The sequence below is a fragment of the Bombina bombina genome, chromosome 1 (genome assembly GCF_027579735.1).
Source record: "Bombina bombina isolate aBomBom1 chromosome 1, aBomBom1.pri, whole genome shotgun sequence".
NCBI lineage: Eukaryota > Metazoa > Chordata > Amphibia > Anura > Bombinatoridae > Bombina > Bombina bombina.
Window position 1 is genome coordinate 1,506,469,244 of NC_069499.1, and position 22,155 is coordinate 1,506,491,398.

At 38.1% G+C, this 22,155-nt stretch overlaps 1 protein-coding gene across 2 annotated transcripts in view; it reads left to right on the forward strand.

Annotated features, from left to right (window-relative positions):
• The first annotated feature begins 10,611 nt into the window (after positions 1 to 10,611).
• Positions 10,612 to 22,155, forward strand: part of NOL11 (nucleolar protein 11) — a 113,827-nt gene continuing 102,283 nt past the window's right edge. For both annotated transcript variants that reach the window (XM_053707944.1, XM_053707952.1), the window contains exons 1-4: positions 10,612 to 10,762; positions 15,055 to 15,168; positions 15,697 to 15,753; positions 19,232 to 19,380. In XM_053707944.1, the coding sequence (XP_053563919.1) occupies positions 10,613 to 10,762; positions 15,055 to 15,168; positions 15,697 to 15,753; positions 19,232 to 19,380 (470 nt within the window). In that variant the 5' untranslated portion in view covers position 10,612. The remainder of the gene's footprint in view (positions 10,763 to 15,054; positions 15,169 to 15,696; positions 15,754 to 19,231; positions 19,381 to 22,155) is intronic.

The following is a 22,155-nucleotide window of genomic DNA, read 5'->3' on the forward strand; positions in this document are numbered from 1 at the left end:
CATAGCAGTTTATATCTTCTTACCCCTGCTTGTATTCAGACTGAGGTTACTGCGGGATCTCAGCCAGGGTGATTCACAGCACCGTCTTTCAGGCTCCTAGGTTCTTGCCTCCGGACAGCGCCTGCAAATAATCTGCAGATGTCGTTTCACAGTCGCGGGAGTTGCTCTGTGATGGATGTCCCGGCTGATTCACCTAGCTCGGGTGCTCATCCGCCTGCTGAATTCATCCGCGTAGTTCCGGCGGGAAGTGAGAAGCCGGTTCCGTGGTCCCCCAAACCAGGAGGAGGACTCTATCGGCTCTCCACACGCATCATCGGTGGGTGGAGGCGGTCACGGCAGTGCTGGCTCTTGATCGGGGATCGGTGAGTTTTGCAGGGGGTAGTCGTCAGTCTTCTGCTCAAAAGAAACTGCTCAGGCTTCTCGTATATACTCAATAGCTCCTTGTTGCTTTTATACCCTCTCGCTCCAGCTTGGTGGAGGGGGAGATGAATTTTCAGCTGTTTCAGTCTTTTTAGATATTGTCCTAACTTCCAGTGAAATTGGACAGAGTGCTGAACAGGAACAGTGTTAAATTCTCCGGTAGAATTCTGTAAAAGCGTATGATCAATGTATACGCTGTGGAGGATAGCTGGGCTGATGGCTTAGGCCAGCTGCAGTAAATCCCTCTAGCATGAGGGTTCCAGGCACGGAATACCGCCAAGGTGTATCTGCATGGGAGAGATACCTGCACAGGTGCAAGGTGCAGTCTATGCACAGGCTCCTCCTCTTCCTCTCTCCAGAACCTAGAGCATGCAATTTTAACCAACTTTCTAATTTACTCCTATTCGCAATGTTTCTTCGTTCTCTTGCTATCTTTACTTGAAAAAGCAGGAATATAAGCTTAAGAGTCGGACCATTTTTGGTTTAGCATCTGAGTAGCGCTTCCTGATTGGTGGCTAAATGTAGCAAACCAATCAGCAACTCTACCCAGGTGCTAAACCAAAAATGGGCTGGCTCCTTACCTTACCAGCATTTGCAAATAAAGATATCAAGGGAACGAAGAGAAATTGATAATAGGACAAAAGTAGAAAGGTGCTTAAAATTGCATGCTCTATCTGAATCATGAAAGAAAAAATGTGGGTTTAGTATCCCTTTAATTATTGCACACACCCGTTATCTTACTGTTCAAGTGAAGTGCCGGGTGCATACTGTATGATATGGTTAGTGATTGTCTGCTTTGTGTGTTTGAATATTCAGTCCATGTACTGTGCATACAGATGAAAGTTTGGGGTATGTTAAATAATTATGGGGAAGGGTTTCTGGAGACCTTCCTAAAACAAGGAGGCGAGAAAGCCAGGCGCATTCTTTACTTGTCATGTTATGTCTGATTGCTAACAAGATGGGACTGTGGCTTATTCTACAGGAACATCAGTACCGCTCAGTATCCTAGCGGTTCGCCGCATATAGGAACCGCTAGGATACTGAGCTGTTATTTTTAGTTCCTGCTTCAAAAGGTCCCTTCACTAAAATCGGCGCATTGCGCATGCACCAAAAACGGGATTGCGGCAGTTCGAAAAGTTACTGGCAGACTAAATAGAGGAGGGGGCTGGCGGCCATTTCAAAACGGCCGAGGGACATGTAGTAAGTAAATTTACTTGAAAACTATATATTTAGTAAAATTGGGCTACAGTTTGAACTATTTATCCTAGTAAACTTTATCTGTAGGAGTTAGAACATTTTTTGGACTGTCTGTCCCTTTAAGGGTTAAGGTTCAGTGGAATGGGAGGTGTGCTGCAGTGTTTGCAACAATGTTGCAGGGTATTGGGAGATCCTGTATTTACCTTTATAAGGAGTCAGCAGGAAGTGGCAGGTCTCTCTTTTTCCTGCTGCGCTGGTTGAAGATTCCTGTTTTTCTCTCCCTCCCCTGGGTGCGTATGGAGGCTTGGGTCTTATGGCTCCCGTACGGGCTGCTTAAGGGGGTAACATGGCCAGGGTAGGGTTAATTGAGCTAGCCTTTTGTAAACCAGGGTGCTTAACTTATTCCCTCCCAGCTGAGAATTGGCTCGAGCGGATGTCCTCAGGGGGTCCCCCCTTTAAGGGTAAGGGAAGGTACACTCTTGTAGGGGGAGGTCTTGGACCCTTGTTTTCACCTTAGGACAACTAATGGGGTGGAGTGATGGCCAGGCTGAAAAGAAGGGCCTACTTACTCTAGGTGTGTACCTATGGTGTCCTTATCGATTAGGCGGGTCACGTGAACTCCCTGCAAGCCCCTTAGTGTCATTGCAGTGGGCGGAGCACCGAGGGGCTCTGTCGCACACTCCGGTTGGGGCCTTGACCTCTTGTTTAACTTGAGTAGACCAGTGACTCAATGCTCCGCCATCCCAGTTTAACAGTCCGTTATTCTGTTGTCATGTTGAATAAATGCGACTGCTTGCTGTCTTTCACCCACAATCTGTCTCTTGAGTTTAGTTATGCTAAGTTATGTTAGTAGTTATAAGTTAGTGGCTGCACCGTTAATTGGGGCTTTCATCTCTTAAGGCTTTATTTCTGTTTAAATGGAGTGACAGTAAAGATGCTAAAAATGCTTTGAGCACGTTTTTTTCTAAAATTCCCAGTAGTGAAGGGTTCCTACTTTTGGCCACATCTGTAAAATAGTGCATTCAAAAGAACAAGTGCACAAAATAAATACAACCATATTGTCTCCTTCAATTTTGTAAGGAAGAACTGATCATCTCAGGTGAATTAATCATGTTAAACTAATATTATCAATATTTTTAGGAAAAAGATAAAGGCAGCACTTTATGGAGTACATTATTTACATGAGAGTGGCATTATAGCAGAATTGCATAATCAACACATGGGTAATAAAAAGATAATGCAACAGAAACTATGGCCCCATTCTCAAAAACTCACTGGCATGTAGAGAAATCATCATCTTAAATTACTGAGCATTATATTGTAAAGTAAGTGTCTCTCCTTAACACAAGGCAACGCCAAAAAAAGGGGGGGGGGGGGTTAGGATAGGAAGATCTTACTGACAAAGGGTAAGAATAAGTATTACTTTACGGGTCATCACCTCTGTGAAGCCAAATATCCTAAACGTTCCAACAAAGGTTCCCTTTATTTAAACGCTGATAAAAGCTTTTCTCCATTTTAGCAAAGTAATTTCCAGTCTTAATAATATTGGCCATATCAGGAGGAGCAGGCTATTTCGAGCTTCTTGCTATGGAGACTTTCATAGTTGCAAATATGAATATCGTCAGGCTGTGGAGCACTATTTTAACTTGCGCCATAAAGGGGAAAATTTGCCCGTTTACGAGGCGCACATTAAATAACCAGCCATTACAAGTGGCTGGTTATTGCTCACGCGAGCTCGTGATTTCACTTTACGCTTAAAGCAATTAACCAGACGTCAGATCTCTGGTTAATGAAAAAAAAATTGCCCCTAAAATAAAGAGGACAGTAGTTAACATAAATAATAAAGATGAATATTTTTATTTAAAAAACAAAACAAAACTGCACAAAGCAGTTATAAAGAATTAAAGTGAGGGGATGAGGGGTGTAAAAAAAAAAAAAACGCACTGAAAGTGCCTTTACATTGATGTCAATGGAGGACTGTGTTTTCACTTTAAATATATATGTTTATGCTTATATACAAGTATATGTGTTAATATGTAAGAATGTTAAGCCAGCAGAGAGTGCTATATGTCTATTCTTTTGGCACAACAGAGGGACCCTTCCTATTCCTCTGCTGGCTTTTCGTTCTTAAATTAACTCCAATACACTGCACCCCAGGCCGATTCCAGTTCATACATATGTACATTAATTCTTGATGTAGGCTAAATCTAAACCCACTAGGTGGTGCCATTGGTTTTCCTCTTCTTTCATGTGTTAATATGTGTATACACATATAAAAACACAAATATATTTATGTATATATTCATATACATATATATTTTTATTTTGCTGCTTAACGCTGCGTGAATTACCCCCTGCGCTGCGCTAGGTGTTTTGCCGTCTCTTGTGGCATGAGAACGCGGCTCCCATTGGAGCCTATGGAAGCACACTCTCATGAACGCAAGGCTTCCAGGCAATGTAAACGCAAGGTCACGTTCGCATTGCGCCTGACTTGTAATACCAGCACACATTTACGTGCACTGGTATTACTGAGTGGAGTGCAAATATTGTGCAAAGCACAATTTTGCGCTCCTCTCGTAATCTAGGCGATAGTTTAACCCAAAAATTGGGTTAGTTCTCGTGTTAGCCTATACATACGAATTACATTATTGCATCCTAGATGTTTCTTTGCATAAATGTTTTGTAGATGATCCATTTTTATGGCCCATGCCATCTGGGAGTGTTTTTGTAAAAATGTAATGCATAACATTGTGCTTATTGTCAGACTCCTAGCCAAGCCCCAAAGTGTCAAATGTATACAGATGTCTACAGATTCCTGTGGCTCCTGTTTGTATAATCTATCTTTTCATATGCAGGGGATGAGGAAGTGTCCGCTGTTCCTGTTTTCCCAGACCCTTTCACTGGGTGTCCCAGCCTAACCTCATAAACAGAGCTAAACTGAGAGCTTCTAAGTACGTTTTTAAAAGGTTTTATACTGGATTTTTAGATCAGTATCTGCGCATCTTATTTTTGATAGTAGTGTCTATTACATGCAGTTAAATAAAAATTGGTGTATTCTGTCCCTATAACATCAATTTAGATATGTAATAGGTGCACAGGTCAGAATTAAAGGGACAGTTCACCCAAAAATGTTCTCCCCTTTAAATTATTCCTAATGATCCTTTTAACCTGCTAGAGAGTATTAAATTGGTTACAAGTAGCTCCATTACTCCTATTTCAGCATTTGAAATAGCTGATTTAGCCTGTGGTATCGCCACCTATACTGAACAAATTAATACTGGAGTATAGGCTATTGAATAGCCTAAGTATACACAGCCAGCAGAAGAGATTACACTCTCAGTGGGATGCAGGATAGTTAAGTAATAAAATGATCATTTTCCATTGTTCTCTCTATGTATTGAGCTTTGGTGTTCCAGCCAAATAAAAGATAAGGAAGCAAGTCTGTTTACACAAACTTAGAACATAATGAGATCTGATATCACCTTTAAGTTCAACCCATTATAATAGGCTGTGGTTTCAAAGCACAAAATCAGCTACTTCCTATACACAAATAAGCATGAAAATGGAATTTCTCAAATATTTTATACTGCAGTTGGTATAACAAGTCATTTAAAATACATTAATGGAAAAACAAATTTACAGTGTACTGTCCCTTTAAAGTCAACAGGTAGCATAATAACATTATCAGTTAAAACAGATAAATGAGGAATATTTACTTAGCCTGTTAAATGAACTCCTGCGAAGAAAGGATCTATATGCATGGGTATCTATAAGATAGTCATAAAATTCTGAGCATGAGTAATGCAAATTAGTACAGCTTTTAGAGTTTCCACACTAAGGTCTGAATTTTTTTAAGATGCAGATGTTGCTTCGGAGATTCCTCATTTCAGGCTCACCTGAAACAGAAAGTTAAGAAGCAGTGCTCCTTAATCTGTCCGACACTTTTCAGGTAGAAGATTAAAATCATCCTGATCAGATCTGACCAGGATGATTGACAGCCCCTGCTTGTGACCGATTGGCCGCCAGTGATCGGCATTGCACAAGCATTTCACCAGAAATGCTTGTGCAATGATAAATGCGGACAATGTATGCTGTCTGGATTTAGTGATGTTAAGCAGACATAATTCGTTATAAAGAATCATGTCCGCTCGACTATTGATAAATCAACCCCTAAGTCTACTTTTTTTATCACGGTACATGCTCGTCAAACTGATATTCAAAGCCCTGATAACTCCCTAACCCCTCCTACATCTACGCCATGTCTTCCCTATACTCCCTCTGGAACACCTCTAAACAATACACAAATAGCACCTTAGTCCCTTCTTCCTTTTGGTAGCCAGTGGTACAGAGGAGACTGCTTTCCTCTCCAGTATTCAAATATTGCAATAATCCACAGCACCAAGTGTTATGAACAAACTTTAGAAATTTATTTAGGTACAAACAAATGCTTTCGGGATCAGTTCCCTTAATCATGCAAAGGATCAACAGGTGTGTATTGGACCTTTATATAGGGAAATTTTAACCCTTCACACACTTATTCTAATTATAATAATACAGCGCCACCTAGTAGGTGTCATACAATAATACATCAAACTTTATCAAATTACCTTACTTTTATATTTATTCCTTAATCACAAACTAAATTATTCTACACACAAACCTCTTAAAAAAACCTATTAAAAAATACCTATACAGGTTAGATGTCTCTAAGTCTTTAACTTTATATATGTCAGATGCCTCTAAATATTTAACCCTATAGAAACACAGCAAAATCTAACTCCCTATTAAGACCCACAGGGATCATGGTATTGAGTTTATGAATCCAAAAGGATTCTTTTTGTTTCAACAATTGTTCCCTCTACGTAGCCTACCTATGCTATCAATTATTTGCCACCTTAGTTGACTTATACTGTGCCCAGCCTCCAAAAAATGACTGGAGACAGGGGCATTTCAATCTCCACAACGAATATTAGACCTGTGTTGACTCATCTTATTTCTCACCTTTCTAGTCGTCTCACCCAAGTAAATCTTCGAACAGGGGCATTTTATTAGGTAAATGACATAGGATGAGTCACGCGTAAAATGTTCCCTAATTCTGAACTTTCTACCTGTCAAGGGATATAGAAAATCATTGCCTTTAATTATCGCATTGCAACTAGCAAATCCCAAACATGGGAAAGTGCCAGAATTTTTAGATGTTATATACATTTGTCCCTGTGCTTTTCTAGATCCCACATCACTCTTTACTAACCTATCCTTCAAATTAGGTACTCTTTTATAGGCCATCATGGGAGGATCCCTAAAAGCTATAATATCAGGGTTATAATCTCTAAGGACATTCCAATGTTTATATATAATCCTGGAGATATCTTTACTATAAGGGTTATATTGAGTGACACAAACCATGCGCTGTGGCTTCTTTTCTTTCTCAAATGTGACAGGTCTCTCCTCTAAAATCCTCTTTTTCTCTTTATTTATCAAAGGACCAGGATAGCCTCTATCTTTAAACCTCTTAGCCATTTCATTTAACCTCTGTTCTACCAGCAAGTTATCTGTCACTATCCTTTTAACCCTTAGCATATGGCTACGTGGGAGAGAATAATTCTTTAATTGATCTGGATGATAACTATCAAATGCTAATAATGTGTTTCTATCAGTGGGTTTTTTATGTATATCTACATTTAGTAAACCACCAGAATTACTATATACAACAGTGTCTAAGAAAACAATACTTTCCTCACTAAAAGACACCATGAACTTCACACCATTAACAGCATTATTAAGCTGTTCAACAAAGGAGAGGAGGGTACCAATGTCACCCCACCACACGCCAAACACATCATCTATGAAGCGTCACCAGGCTGCTCCATAGAGTTAAAATAATGCATTTTCATATACAAATGTTTCTTCTATCTGTCCCATGAACAGGTTGGCGTATGATGGGGCGACATTGGAACCCATTGCTGTACCTCTTATTTGCTCATACCAATCATCTGCAAAAAGAAAATAATTATGATATAACACAGTTCTCAATAAATCCTCTATAAACTGCAATTGAGGTATAGTGTATATACCAGTGTTCTTTAAAGTACACAAGCTTGATTCAATTCCACTTTCGTGGTTTATAACCGTGTACAAACTGCACACATCTAGCGTAAATAGTATATACTTGGTATTTTGCATAGGGAGATTTTTAAGTTTATCCAAAAAGTCACTGGTATCCCTAATGTAAGATGTCAATTTTAGAACTTCTGGTTGGAGTATCTTATCTAAATAAGTGTCAATGTTAGTAAATACAGATTTTACCCCTGCTACAATTGGACGCCCTGGGGGTCTATCCAAGCTTTTATGTACTTTTGGTACTGTATAAAAAATTGGGGTCTTTGGCCATTCTATAAATAGATAAGTACATAGTGATTTATCAATGATATTTCTTGATACAGCTTTATCTAAAATGTTCCTAATCTCATTCTGTATTTTAAATTCTGGATTGCCATTTAATTTTCTGTATGTAGTGTTATCCTTAAGTTGACTTTGTATCGCCATTACATAGAAATCATTCTTTAACAATACAGTGGCACCTCCCTTGTCAGCTCTCCGTATAGATTTAGATTTTAAATCATTAAAAGGACAGTATACACTCATTTTCATATAACTGCATGTAATAGACACTAGTATAAAGAATAAGATGCACAGATACTGATATAAAAATCCAGTATAAAATGGTTTAAAAACTTACTTAGAAGCTGTCAGTTTGGCTCTGTTGAAAAGGCAGCTGGAAAGCCCACTGCGAGTGGCAAATAAGACCCTCCCCCTTCTTTTGCATATGAAAAGACCCTTTACACAAACAGCAGCAAGCTGGAGAAGGTAGCTGACGGTATTCTCATAAAACTTTGGGGCTTGGTTAGGAGTCTGAAAATCAGAGCAATGTTATTTAAAAATAAGCAAAACTATACATTTATTTTAAAATAAAACTTTATGAGTTATATAAATAGATCATCTACAAGACATTTATGCAAAGAAAAAATGAGTGTATAATGTCCCTTTAATGGCAGCATGCTGATCCCTAGACAAATTTGGTTTGCATATTTTGGGCTGATTCTTCACTTTCTCTTTTATTTTTTCCAATTCTAATTTAACCAATTTGTTTGTACCTAAATACATTTCAATTTAAAGTTTGTTCATAACACTTGGCCCTCTGGAACACCCGGCTAAGTCCCACAGAACACCTTCACCTACGTAATGTCTGCATATAAAAAAACTCCCTATTATAACTATAGGAGCTACAGTGGGTCACTACATTTATATACAATGTTAAAATGATATGCATTGTCATTTGTAATGCATATTATTTTAAGTATTAGATATAATTTAAAATGTAGTTATTTTTTATTGCTAATTTTATTATTTTAAACATAAATATATCATTTAAATGATATATTTATGCTTAAAATAATAGAAATAACAATAAAAAAATAACTACATTTTAAATTAGATACAATAGTTAAAATAATATGCATTATACATGACAATGCTTTTGGATATAAATGCAATATTAAAATAAACTATTAACCTCTTATGCACCCTCACCCCCAGTGCAAAATATTTTAGAATACAAAGTTTAATTACATGCAGTAAATAAGGTAGTATTTGTGTTTTTATTTTATTTGAATTAGTGGGGGCTTTTTGGTTATTGGTGCATGCTTTGAGGGTTCTATATTGTCCCAGCAACTAAAGGCATTCCTTAAAGTGAATGTAAATTTTGATGCTAAAGTGCCTGTTTTTTTTAAATTTGATTAAAAACAGGGGTACTTTAATTCATCAAAATTTACATTTCACTACTGTTGTGAAAAAAAACCCTTACCTTTTAATCTTGACAGCAGCTCCAGCTTCCTCCGGTCATCGCAAGCCATTTCTGATGTCAGAAATGATGGATAGGTCATCCTCCAATCACAGCTTCCCCCCGGGGGAATCAGTTACTGATTCAAAGCCGTGATTGGAGGAAGCCTGATTCCTCATTTTAGACCCAGGAAGAGGCTTTGCAACGGGTGGAGGAAGCTGGAGCTGCTGTGAAGATTAAAAGGTAAGTTTTTTTTACAACAGGAGTGAAATGTAAATTTTGATGAATTAAAGTGCCCCTGTTTTTAATCAAATTTTTAAAAACCGGGCACTTTAGCATCAAAATTTACATTCACTTTAAAGAAACACTTTTCCGGATTTGGGCCACATTGGATCATAGTACTTGGAGTTCAGGGAGATTTCATTCCATTTGCTGGCATCAGGGAGCCGCTATTACAATCAGGGAGACTTCCTGAACTTCAGGGAGAGTTGGGATGTCTACATTATACAACACATCCAAGGAAAGTGAAACCATCCATCCATTCAAACACCACACTTTCTGAGAGAGTCAGCAGTGGCTTGTATGAAACAAATTATGTCTTTCTGAGCAGGCATGGTGTTTGATTACTGGTCCACGGGTCCTCACAGGATATGTGCATATGCCACACAAAAAACAGTAATAACTTTTACTAGAAGAATGTTTGCTGATGAATGTATATTGCAAAAATGCTTATAGTACAAATTGAAATGCATCAATGCACATTTGATTTTAGACCTTTCCATCCCTTTAAATTATAGAAAAGATAGCAAAATATATCAAATACATAATGAACGTATAATGCAAAGTTAATTTACTAAACAATACCAAAGTATGTACCCCATTAAATGCATATAATCTTCCAATACCATCAAGAGGCTGGTAACTGAATGCAGAGGATAACGTACGTCTGGCAACATTTCCCATGAATAACGTTGAATAATGAATCAATAATTCAATACCATTTTAGTTTATCCTACATTTATTGCGGGACAGCAAATAATTTCCTCCAACCGGCAGGTGTCGCTGTATCTCCTGTTGTTTGTGCAGTCAGGTCTTGTGTCACAAGTTTGCCTATGATACTGTCGCCGTGACGTCAAGCAGCACACGACTGCCAAGATGGCCGCGTTCAGTGAGGAGTTCACGTTGTGTGGGCTTCTCCCTGGGGCTGGTGGCGACCGCTTCTCTGGGCTGCAGGGTGTGGAGAACGGTGGAGATCCTGACAGAGTGCTAGTTACTGACTCTGCCAGGGCTGTCACTGTATATAAGGTAACTTGAAACCTGAAGTAATACGAGTTAGACCCACGTGTGTGTTTGCAAACAGTGCTGAGGGAACAGTGTGATTTTGTCCCTTATGTTTGCTAGAAGCAGTTTGAGTCTGACTCATGTATGTGTGCTGGAACCAGTCTGGAGGTGTAAAACTGACTGGGACTAATCTGTTGAGCTGTGTCAATGTGAACACGGTGTGTTTTGGGAAAATGGTTATGGGACTAATGTATATATGTTTTTTGGTAGTGTGCGTGTTGGGGCAATCTTTTTAGTGCTGCTCACCTGCTCAGGGAGGAGTGTGACACATCTGCATGACTATTGGAGGAGGAGTGTAACCTGCGTGTGTGGGTGCTGTGGTAGGGATGTGAGTGACACTGAGTGTGACCCACCTGCATTTGTGGCTGCTGGGTTAGACCCATGAGTGTGACCCCAGTGCCTGCAATTGGGATGCTGGGTCAGTGTGACCCAATTGCGTGGCCACTGGGGAAGCTGGGTCAGTTTGTGTGGGTACTGGAGATGCTGGGTGAGAGTTACCAACTTGCATGTACGGACGTTGGGGTTGTTGTATAAGTGTGACCCGCTTGCATTCCGTTTGGGAGATGGGGGTCCCTGTGTGAGTGTCACCCACTTGTGTGTGGGCGCTGGGGGCCAATGTGTGAGTGTCACCCACTTGTGCTGGGTGCCCCTGTGTGAGTGCCACCTACTTGTGTGGGGCCCCACCTATGTGTTACCCACTTGAACCCGCTTGGGTAATTCTAAACCACTTGCGTCTGGGGGCACTGCGTTTGACCCATTTGCGTGCGTAAGTGCTGGAGGAGCTGCGTGAGTGTGACTGACTCGTATGGGCGCTTGTGCGTGTTATTCACTTAGGTGGATGTTGGGGCCGCAATGTGAGTGTGACAGAACATAAGTTATAAGGATAGGTAAAGGTTTGTAGCATGTGATGAAAGGGTCATGCTTTGATATTGTAATATAAAATGTTTAAAGGGACATTAAACTAAATTTTTTTTCTTCTTTCATGATTAAGAAAAACCATGAAATTTAAAAAAAAGTTCCAATTTACTTCTATTATCTAATGTTTCTTTCTCTTGATATCCTTTGTTGGAAAGCATATCTACATAGATTCAGTAGCTGCCGATTGGTGGCTGCACATAGTTGGCTCATGTGATTGGCTCACCCATGTGCAATTGTGCATTGCTATTAACAAAGGTTACCTAAGAAATAAAGCAAATTAGAAAATAGAAATAAATTGGAATGTTTAAAATTGTGTTCTCTATCTGAATCGTGAAAGAAAAAATGTATCATGGTTTTTTTAACTATGCTTAGTAAAACTACTTAGCAATATACATTTTTTTGCTTTTACTGCTTGTTTGTGTAAAATTGATTGTCCGACTTTTTCTTAAAACGGCTAGGAAGCAATCTTTCATCTCAGATTTTCTTTAAAAATTCAGCAAATTGTATAAACTAGCTTCATAATAGACATTAATTGCTTAGAACACTGAATAAACTTAGATTTTTGCAATTCCATGCTTAATCGCTTATATAACTATATATGACTGATGTATTTTTTTTAATAAATCAGAGGAAGATGTAGTGCATTTCAATCCGTTATGGCAGTTAAAGTGCCATAAAACAGGTTGAGATCTGTGCATATCCTAAAAGGGCTAATATAAAGTGAATGTCAAGTTTGATGAATCATTGCCCGGTTTTTTAAAACCCTATTAAAAACAGGGGCACTTTCATTCATCAAACTTTACATTTCACTTGTTTTGTTAAAATACTTGCCTTTTAATCTTGAAATCCATTTCAGCACTTCCTCCGCCCGTCGCAAGCCTCTTCATATGTCAAAAATGACGAATCCGGCTTCCTCTAGTCACGGTGTTGCCTCAGGCAATGATTCCCCTTGGGAGAAGCCGTGATTGGAGGATGCCGTATTCGTCATTGCTGACGTATGAAGTGACGAGCGGCAAGAGGGGGAATCGCTGGAGCTGCTTTCAAGATTAAAAGGTATTTTAACAAAACAAGTGAAATGTAAAGTTTGATAAATGAAAGTGCCCCCGTTTTTAATAGGATTTTTAAAAACTGGGCACTGATTCATCAAACTTAACATTCACTTTAAGTAAAAATAGTTTGCATAAAAAAATGGTTTAAAAATTGCTGGCAAGTATTTTAAAATAATTTTCAAAAATAAGCAAAATTAGTTACATAGCCATGCTGTCTGGATTAGACTGATCCACCCCCCTTATCAGTGTTTAGCATCAGAAACACAGGCATTGTATTTCAACTGAGTTCACAGCAGCTTATTTGCTTCTAGGCATGCTCCAGCAGATGAATGTTAGTCTTGCATTCTACCAAATCAAAGGTGGATATATAATTTGTTAAGCAAAGCGTTTAATGAACCATTAAAAGGACACTGAACCCGAATTTTTTCTTTCGTGATTCAGATAGAGCATGTAATTTTAAGCAACCTTCTAATTTACTCCTATTATCAAATTTTCTTCATTCTCTTGGTATCTTTATTTGAAATGTAAGTTTAGATGCCGGCCCATTTTTGGTGAACAACCTGGGTTCTTGCTGATTGGTGGATAAATTCACCCACCAATAAAATAGTGCTGTCCATAGTTCTGAGCCAAAAAAGAAGCTTAGATGCCTTCTTTTTCAAGTAAAGATAGCAAGTGAACAAAGAAAAATTGATAATAGGAGTAAATTAGAAAGTTGCTTAAAGGGACACTGAACCCAATTATTATTATTTTTTCCACCAATCAGCAAGGACAACCCAGGTTGTTCACCAAAAATGGGCCGGCATCTAAACTTAGATTCTTGCATTTCAAATAAAGATACCAAGAGAATAAAGAACACTTGATTATAGGAGTAAATTAGAAAGTTTCTTAAAATTGCATGCTCTATCTGAATCACGAAAGAAAAAAATTTGGGTTCAGTGTTTCTTTAAAATTGCATGTGCTATCTGAATCGTGAGAAAAAATTTGGGTTCAATTTCCCTTTAAATACAGTAGATTTGCATAATCAACAAATGCATGATAACAAGACTATGCAAAAGCACTTAGTCTGAACTTCAAATGCGTAGTAGATTTCCTCTCCTCCTGTATCATGTGACAGCCGTCAGCCTATCACAAATGCATATATGTATATTCTATGAATTCTTGCACATGCTTAGTAGGAGCTTGTGACTCAAAAAGTGTACATATAAAAATACTGTACACATTTTGTTAATGGAAGTAAATTGGAAAGTGGTTTAAAACTCCATGCTCTATCTAAATCATGAAAGTTTAATTTTGACTGGAGTATCCCTTTTTAAGGTAGTTTTATATGGTTAAATTGGACCAGATCAAAGGCACATGCATCCCCATCTTTGATGACCTTCTCTCATCAAATATTGTGCCATGCAGAATCAAGGCTATACTACTTCACAATTTTATTCTTTGAAAAATTGTTTTTATATGGACTTATCCTGGTCTTGCATACATTTATATGCAGAAGGGCCATCATACACCAGCAAATATGCATTTAAAAAAAAATAAAAAATATTACAAATAATTTAATCAAGCTGTATAAAACAACCACAATTCAGCTAGCAATAACATAACTTACTTTTCTGATTGTGTAGTTCAATCAGCAGAACAAAAACCTGTTGTTTTCCGAGAGACTTTCTTCTAAGAATTGGATTGGTAGCCAATCCAGACAGATGATGTAGCCCTGCAAAAAAGAGAAGAAATTGCTGCACTCAATTAAAATCACTTGTATCCTTTATTCACAGTTGCATTAAAATCTCATAGAGGACGGCAGTCAGATTTTACGCGTTTCATGCCCACAAATAACACTTAATCATAGATGATGTAGCCCTATCTTCCCATCATAATGATGTTACAGGTCATGTGGGACACACCACATTCCTATTGTATAGACAAAATAGTAATTTTGTGTATTTGTGCCTAGCAGGCTTCAAAGTTATCAATCTTTCTCTGGTTTTGTGAAGGATTTGATGTAACTTTTTTTTATTACATTTGGGTGACGTCACTTCTGCTAGGAACAAGCTATGGTGGGTTGATTTGTTTCTCGACAAGCAAACCAAATGATGCCTGTGTACATTGGACCTATTGACAAATCATGGGAGGCAGGAAACCATAGATCTTATTTTTCTAAATAAAAAGATTAGACACGTGTACTTGTTTGAGATTATAAGGGTAACATTTTTCTGGTAGTTGATACAGGTTCTAATTAATGTGGGGTACATTACTGTGATTTTATCCATAATAAATTATTTTGCTTTTTAGGTATCGGATCAAAAACCTTTAGGGAGTTGGACTGTGAAACAAGGTCAACAGATCACCTGTCCTGCTGTGTTTAATCATGAAACTGGAGAGTATATTGTTGTTCATGACCAAAAGGTATGCTTGGTTTATGTCAGGGCATATGTCTTTAAAGGGTTTAGATTACAATGTAAATGTGTTGTTTGAGGCACATGAATATCAAAATGTAGTTTATTGTAAGTTTCTTCCTGCAGTTGCTTTAACACCATGGATCTTAGCAATTTTGACTGTTTTATGCCTTTTTTATATTGTACCAAAAACTCTCCTATGTAATATGTTAAAGTATGCACATGTTTGCTTATTGGTTTCACCTGCATTGTGTATGAACATCTTGTCAAGTGGTTGTATTTAACCTTGAATAGCAAACTGAGCTCTTTGAAAAGTCCTTTCAATCAGTAATATATTCTTATGTATATATTAAATAATGTCTTATAACTACAAGCTTATATATTCCTTAATTTGCCATAAATGGGTTTCAATCTTGACCTTGCATGTGGTTGGGTTGAGAAAGAGCGAACAAAATCTAATTGTTATTAACTATTTTAACTAAATCTGAAGGTCCCAGTAGGTAACGACTAGCAAATTTGTTTATTTTTTAACTTTTAGGTTTTAAGAATATGGAAGGATGACGATGTAAACTTAGAGAAAGTGTTTAAAGCAACGGTAAGTTGTTTTTTGTTGTTTTTGTTTTTTTGTCTTCGCGAATGAGGCAAGAAATAAGAAATTATTTTTCTAAGAGCTGAAAAATGTATTTTCTTGTGTGGTCTATATAGAAAAACCACATTCATTGTACCACATACACGAGGGCTTACCAGATCTCTTCAATGAGCCAGGCCAGCATTTTTGTGAGATGTGCTTTTTTTCTCCATAAACAGTCTATATACAGATTATCTTATATTTGACTCTTAAAAGCTTAGATTCTATGGCTATTAGGAAATATATAGCTATGCATTTGTAAACACAGGTAAATATAACAAACTAACTAGGTTTGTATTATTGAATGGCTGTGGCACTTACAAGGCTGGCATTTTAGCACCAAACCTGTTTAAATCCAGTGTGTGTAAGGAAGAGAAGGGCTAGTGAAGTTCTGTTGGGTACAGTAGAGGATTTGTGTGCTATTCCAGCCTGCTGCCAATGCTGAACAGATACAGGGTCATTCTAAGGAAAATGATTTGTTAGGAAGTGTAATGTGCTGCAGACAGTGGTGAATTCACAATTGTGGAAAGCACAAAAGACTTAGAGATATGAAAGCCAAATTTCATGATTTAGATAGAAAATCCAACTTTATTTAACTAATTTACATCTATCACATTTTTTGTTTTCTTGGTATCATTTGTTGAAAAAAGCTCAGGAGCGTGCACCTCTGGAGCACTTATATGGCAGCCTTTTTGGAAGAATTTTATCCATTTGCAAGAACACTAGATGGCAGCACTAATTCCTTGTAGTGCTCCAGACCCCTACCCTAGGTATCTCTTCAACAAAGAATACAATGGGAAAGAAGCAAATTTGATAATGGAACTAAATTGGAAACTTTTTTTTTTTTTTTTTTTAAATTGTATTCTCTGTCTGAATCACAAAAGAAGAAAATGCTATTGAATGCTTTAAAGTTTCATAAAGGAGCAATAATAAAATGCTCCACTGTGCTAAAACATTTTAATGTTCCTTTAAAGAAATAGTTTAAAGTTCAGATAAACTTTCATTATTCAGATAGGGTAGGCAATTTTAAACAACTTTCTAATGTACTTTTATCATCAAATTTGCTTTGTTCTCTTGTTATACTTAGTTGAAAGCTAAAAAAAACTAGTGCTGCAGAACCTGTTGGAGCTCTACAAATACCTGCTAATAATAATAAACCTAGGTAGGCTCATATGCTAAATTATAAGCCCTTGAAGACCACCTCTCGTCTGAATGCATTTGACAGTTTTTTCACAGCTAGAGAGCGTTAGTTCATGTGTTTCATATAGATAACACTGTGCTCATGCACGTGAAGTTATTTAAGAGTTAGCACTAATTTCCTGAAATGCAAGTCTGTTAAAAGATCTGAGATATGGAGCCAGTCAGCAGAAACTTAGATACAAGGTAATTACAGAGGTAAAAAGTAAATTTCTATAACAGTGCTGGTTATGCAAAACTGGGGAACAGTAAATAAAGGGATTATCTTTCTTTTTAAACAATTTTTTGTGTTTACTATATCTTTTAAGCACCCTATATACTGACCTCCTGAAGGAAAATATAGTGGCATCTTTATTCTCAATGACTGCCTTTTTAAAAGTTAAATTCATTTTAAATATTAAACTCTATAGGTTAAACAAATCAAAGAGATACGTTATTGCAACCGGGGGGCAGACGCTTAACATAAAATATTTTAGTACTGATATAACAGAAAGATATTAATGGACGATAACACATCCATTATTGATGAGACAGAGAATCAAGCACTTCATTTTATTTTATAAAAATGTTAATATTGAACCATGCTACTCAGGAAGCTAGCACAGTGCAAGTACAAATACAAACTTTAAAAAGAGCGTGGTCCCACCAAGCCACCCCCCACAGCGAGGACTAGAACAGAGATAAAGATAAAAAGTTTTCTGGGTAAACAATCTACACCACAGCAGTACCACCTGGCTCTAGGAAGACCAAGCACTAATGCAGAAAATCCATCAGCTAAGAATACTGCCTTCCCAGGTTCGTGCCATATGCACCATTACACAGCAGTCAATTGACAGCACACTGTGAGCCGGCAGTAGCTAGAAAGGTAGAATTGTGAATGTCTACGGCTTAGTTTTCAAAATCTCCCCACTGTGCTCACTGTTTCCTTATATGGAAGCAACATCTTTAAGCCTGACCTAATACTGAACAGTACCTCAGAATAGCAACCTTCAACTGCTTATTACAAATTATCACTAGGTCTCCTTGCACTGCAGGGACCCAGGAAGAGGAAGATGCCCAATTCAGGCACTAAAGGACCGAACTATGGTTACATGCATACTGTGATATTAGATATGGTAGGCTCCCCCTGTGATTGTAGCCCCATAAAACTGCAGTTTGTATGGTGGTAGCTTCAGGGCTCACAAATCCAGACACGTTTATAAGGTATCACCAACTCCTTGGTGCCCGGTTTGTTGAGTCGTTGCTTCTTCTATATCACCGGCTTCCTGTATATTTCATTATTGTAAATTATACCGATTGCATCAATGATTCAATTTTCTACCATCTAATGGAGTTTTGTTAAATTTCCCTTATCAACACTAAACATACAGGTCTAAACGTGTTATACATATCATTCAATATCTGAGAGATTTTTTCTTAAAGGGACAGTACACACCAATTTTCATATAACTGCATGTAATAGACACTACTATAAAGAATAATATGCACAGATACTGATATAAAAACCCAGTATAAAACCGTTTTTAAAACTTACTTAGAAGCTTCCAGTTTAGCTCTGTTGGAAAGGTTAGCTGGAAATCCCCCTAAAAATAGGTGTATAGCAAGCTAGAGTAGGTATACATCAGTATTCTTTTAAACAGTCTGAAAATCAGCGCAATGTTGTTTGAAAATAAGCAAAACTATAGATTTAAAAAAAACAAAAAAACTATATTCTATGTACATGGCTCTACAAAACATTTATGCAGAGAAAAATCTAGTGTATGTCCATTTAAAGGGATACTAAACCCACATTTTTTTCTTTTATAATTCAGATAGAGCATGCAATTGTAAAGCAACTTTCTAATTTACTCCTATTATCAATTTTTCTTTGTTCTCTTGCTAGCTTTATTTAAAAAGCAGGAATATAAAGCTTAGGAGCCGGTCCATTTTAGGTTCAGCACCCTGGATAGCGCTTGCTTATTGGTGGCTACATTTAGCCACCAATAAGTACAAACCAGGTTCTGAACCAAAAATGGGCCGGCTCCTAAGCTTTACATTCCTGCTTTTTAAATAAAGATAGCAAGAGAACGAAGAAAATTTGATAATAGGAGTAAAGTTGCTTAAAATTGCATGCTCTATCTGAATCATAATATCCCTTTTAAGCATTAGCATTAAACTTTTTAGAGAAACCCATTGTCATGAATATTTTAGGGTTTACAGTATTAAACTGTCAGGTTAAAAGCTTGAATGTTCATTTTCTGACCAACAGCTGTCTGCAGATGTGTGCCGTGTCCATACACTCCCTGGTGCTGAACCACTGGTGGTGTTCAAAGGTGGTGCTGTACAATTTTTGGACTCTCTGCTTGCTGACCCACAACAAGAAATTAAATCTGTTTTAACAGCTGGAGAGCAGATTCTGTATGTATTACCAAGAATATGTTTTTTTTTTTTTAAACTTTTTTTCTTTATTGAAAAACTTTTTTCACAGGGGGACCTGGACAACACCACATGGCATTGAACAGCATCAAACATCATAAGGCATGTTTTAGGCATCAAAATACAGTCCTGGCAACATAGTAAAGTTCACTTGGGGGGCCAAAAAGTATTTTCATGAACCATGTGGGGCGGCCAAGCCCCCTGTATTATTATAACATACAAACAAAACAACAAATAAAACAAAACACAATAAAATCAAAAAACAAGAGTAAAGACAACAGTAGATAACCATTGGTATGGATTGATTTGAAGACCCAGTATTTTTAGAGCATAATTGAGCGCATTGAGGGAGGGGAAGAGGGGGGGGAGACAATTCAGGAGGAACTGACTGCACAACAACCAAGTTGCTTATCAACACATATAAGAGATCCTTTCTGTTATCTGTGGTGTTGTGCCCATTCAGGCCCCCTCCTGAAACCATAGTGCTTGCGCTCTGCAATTAAGTAATTAACTGAGTGGCCTATTTCCATCGTAGAAAGTAAGCAGTGTTAATACCATATGACTTATATATATATATATATATATATATATAATGTGTATGCAGCGACGGATGGTCTTGGTTACACACCTTAGGTCTAGTCAAGGAGCTACAGCCTATTCATTGCGTCTGTCATGTGAAACATTAGTTATACCTGTGAAATCGTGTCAACTCCAGAACCCGTCAGGCACCAACGGCCATGGAGATTTTCATTAAGCATAAACACTGTATGTTGGAACGGACTCAGAATTCTTTCTCGTATTCCTCTCAGTAAGTTTAGTATGTATGGTTCCCACTTAATTAAAAATGCTTTTATTCTGACCTCCCGGTCCCCTTGTACATCTACCTGTTCTGTCAGTAGCTGCTGGTACAGCACGTGGGTTAGTTTTTTGAAGGGGGGTTCCCTATTCTTGGCCCAGTATTGTAACATTAATTTTCTAGCCATAAGTATGACTAGGTTGAAAAACTTTTTATGTTTGGAGGGTATGTCAATGTCCTGAAAGAATAGTATGTTTGCTGCGGCCAGTGTTATATTAGTCTTCAGCACTCTTGTCAGCCAGAATTTAACTTTGCCCCAGAATCTCTGCATCTTAGGACAGTCCCAGACTAGATGTATCAGGTCAGGGGTGGGGGCCATGCATTTAGGACATATGTTTGACGCATCTGTAATCCATTTCGCTCTAAGTTTGGGCGTGATGTATGCGTGATGTAAAAATTTTACCTGTGTTTCCTGCAAATTTGAAGACAGGGTGGCTGTTCTAACAGCTTGTATGCTATGTGTGACGTGCTCTTGCGTAACTTCAGGGATTCTCTGTCCCTGCCATTTAGTCACTATGTCTTGCATTGTTTGTGTCTCATTGTGTGCTACAATTAGCTTATAGATAGGTGTGATGGAGTGTATCCCTTGGGAGGCCAAATTACAAAGTGTTACAATTTTAGTATGAATCTTATCTAACAGTGATGAGCCCTCAGGCAGGAGGTTCCGGACATAGTGTCGACTTTGAAAATAAGCGAATCTATGTGCATTGGGGAGAGTGTATTGCGCTTGGAGGTCTGAAAAAGGAAGTATCTGATGTGTGGTAGGGTTAAGCAATTGCGCCACCATCTTTAGCCCCTGACGTTCCCAGAGTCCAAAAACGTCCGTTGTGTATCCTGGTATGAAGTCAGGGTTGTCCTGCAATGGTAAGTATTTGCTGAATGTAAAGTCCATTCCCCATGTTTTGCAAAGTTTTGTCCAGGCTCTCAACGGGTCTCTAAATAGTATGTTTTGTTTTATGTGCTGAGGGAGGGCTGAGAGCCGGGTGTGTGGTAAGAAAGCAGGATGTATTGGTGCTAGTAATTCCTTTTCTATGGGGTGACTGAAATGGTCTGAATGGGTCAGCCATCCCATTATAATCTTGGTCAGTGATGCCCAATTATACCATCTGAGATTAGGGAGGCTAAGTCCCCCCGAGCTGATTGGCATTGCCAATTGGAGTCTACTTATTCGTGGTTTTCCTCTATTCCAGATAAACTTACCAAATAATGTGTCTAAATTATTGAGGTCTCGTTTTGTGAGGAGGATAGGAAGCATCTGGAGAGTATAGAGCAGCTTTGGCAAGACGATCATTTTTAAAAGGTGTATCCTGCCTGTGAGGGAGAGGGGCAAGTTTCCCCACCCCTTCACCTGGCTACTAATAAGGGTTATAGTACTTATATTCAGATGATACAATTTATTAGTGTCAATATGCAAGTGAATCCCTAGATAGATGAAAGTTCCTGAGGTTATTTTTAAGTCGGTGCCTTGCAGTGGTTTATTCTGAGAGTTAAGTAGCCATGTCAGTTCGGATTTGTCCGTATTAACTTTGTAGCCTGTGAATTTGCCAAACGCATTTAGTATGCGTAACAAGTTGGGTACATTTACATGTGGGTTGGGGACATACAATAGAAGGTTGTCAGCATAGAGAGACAGATGTACAGTTTGTTTATGAATTTTTAGGCCTTCGCTACACTGACGGATATAACATGCTAGTGGCTCTATTGCCAAGTTAAAGAGTAAAGGGGACAGGGGGGCAACCCTGTCTGGTCCCTCTCTCCAAGAGGAATGAGGGGGATAACTGGCCATTAATAATTATGGAGGCTGATGGTGATGTATACAGCTGTCTGATTATGTTAAGAAAGTCGCCAATTATGCCAAATTTTTCCAAGGAAGTGTACAAGTGGTCCCATTCTACAGGGAG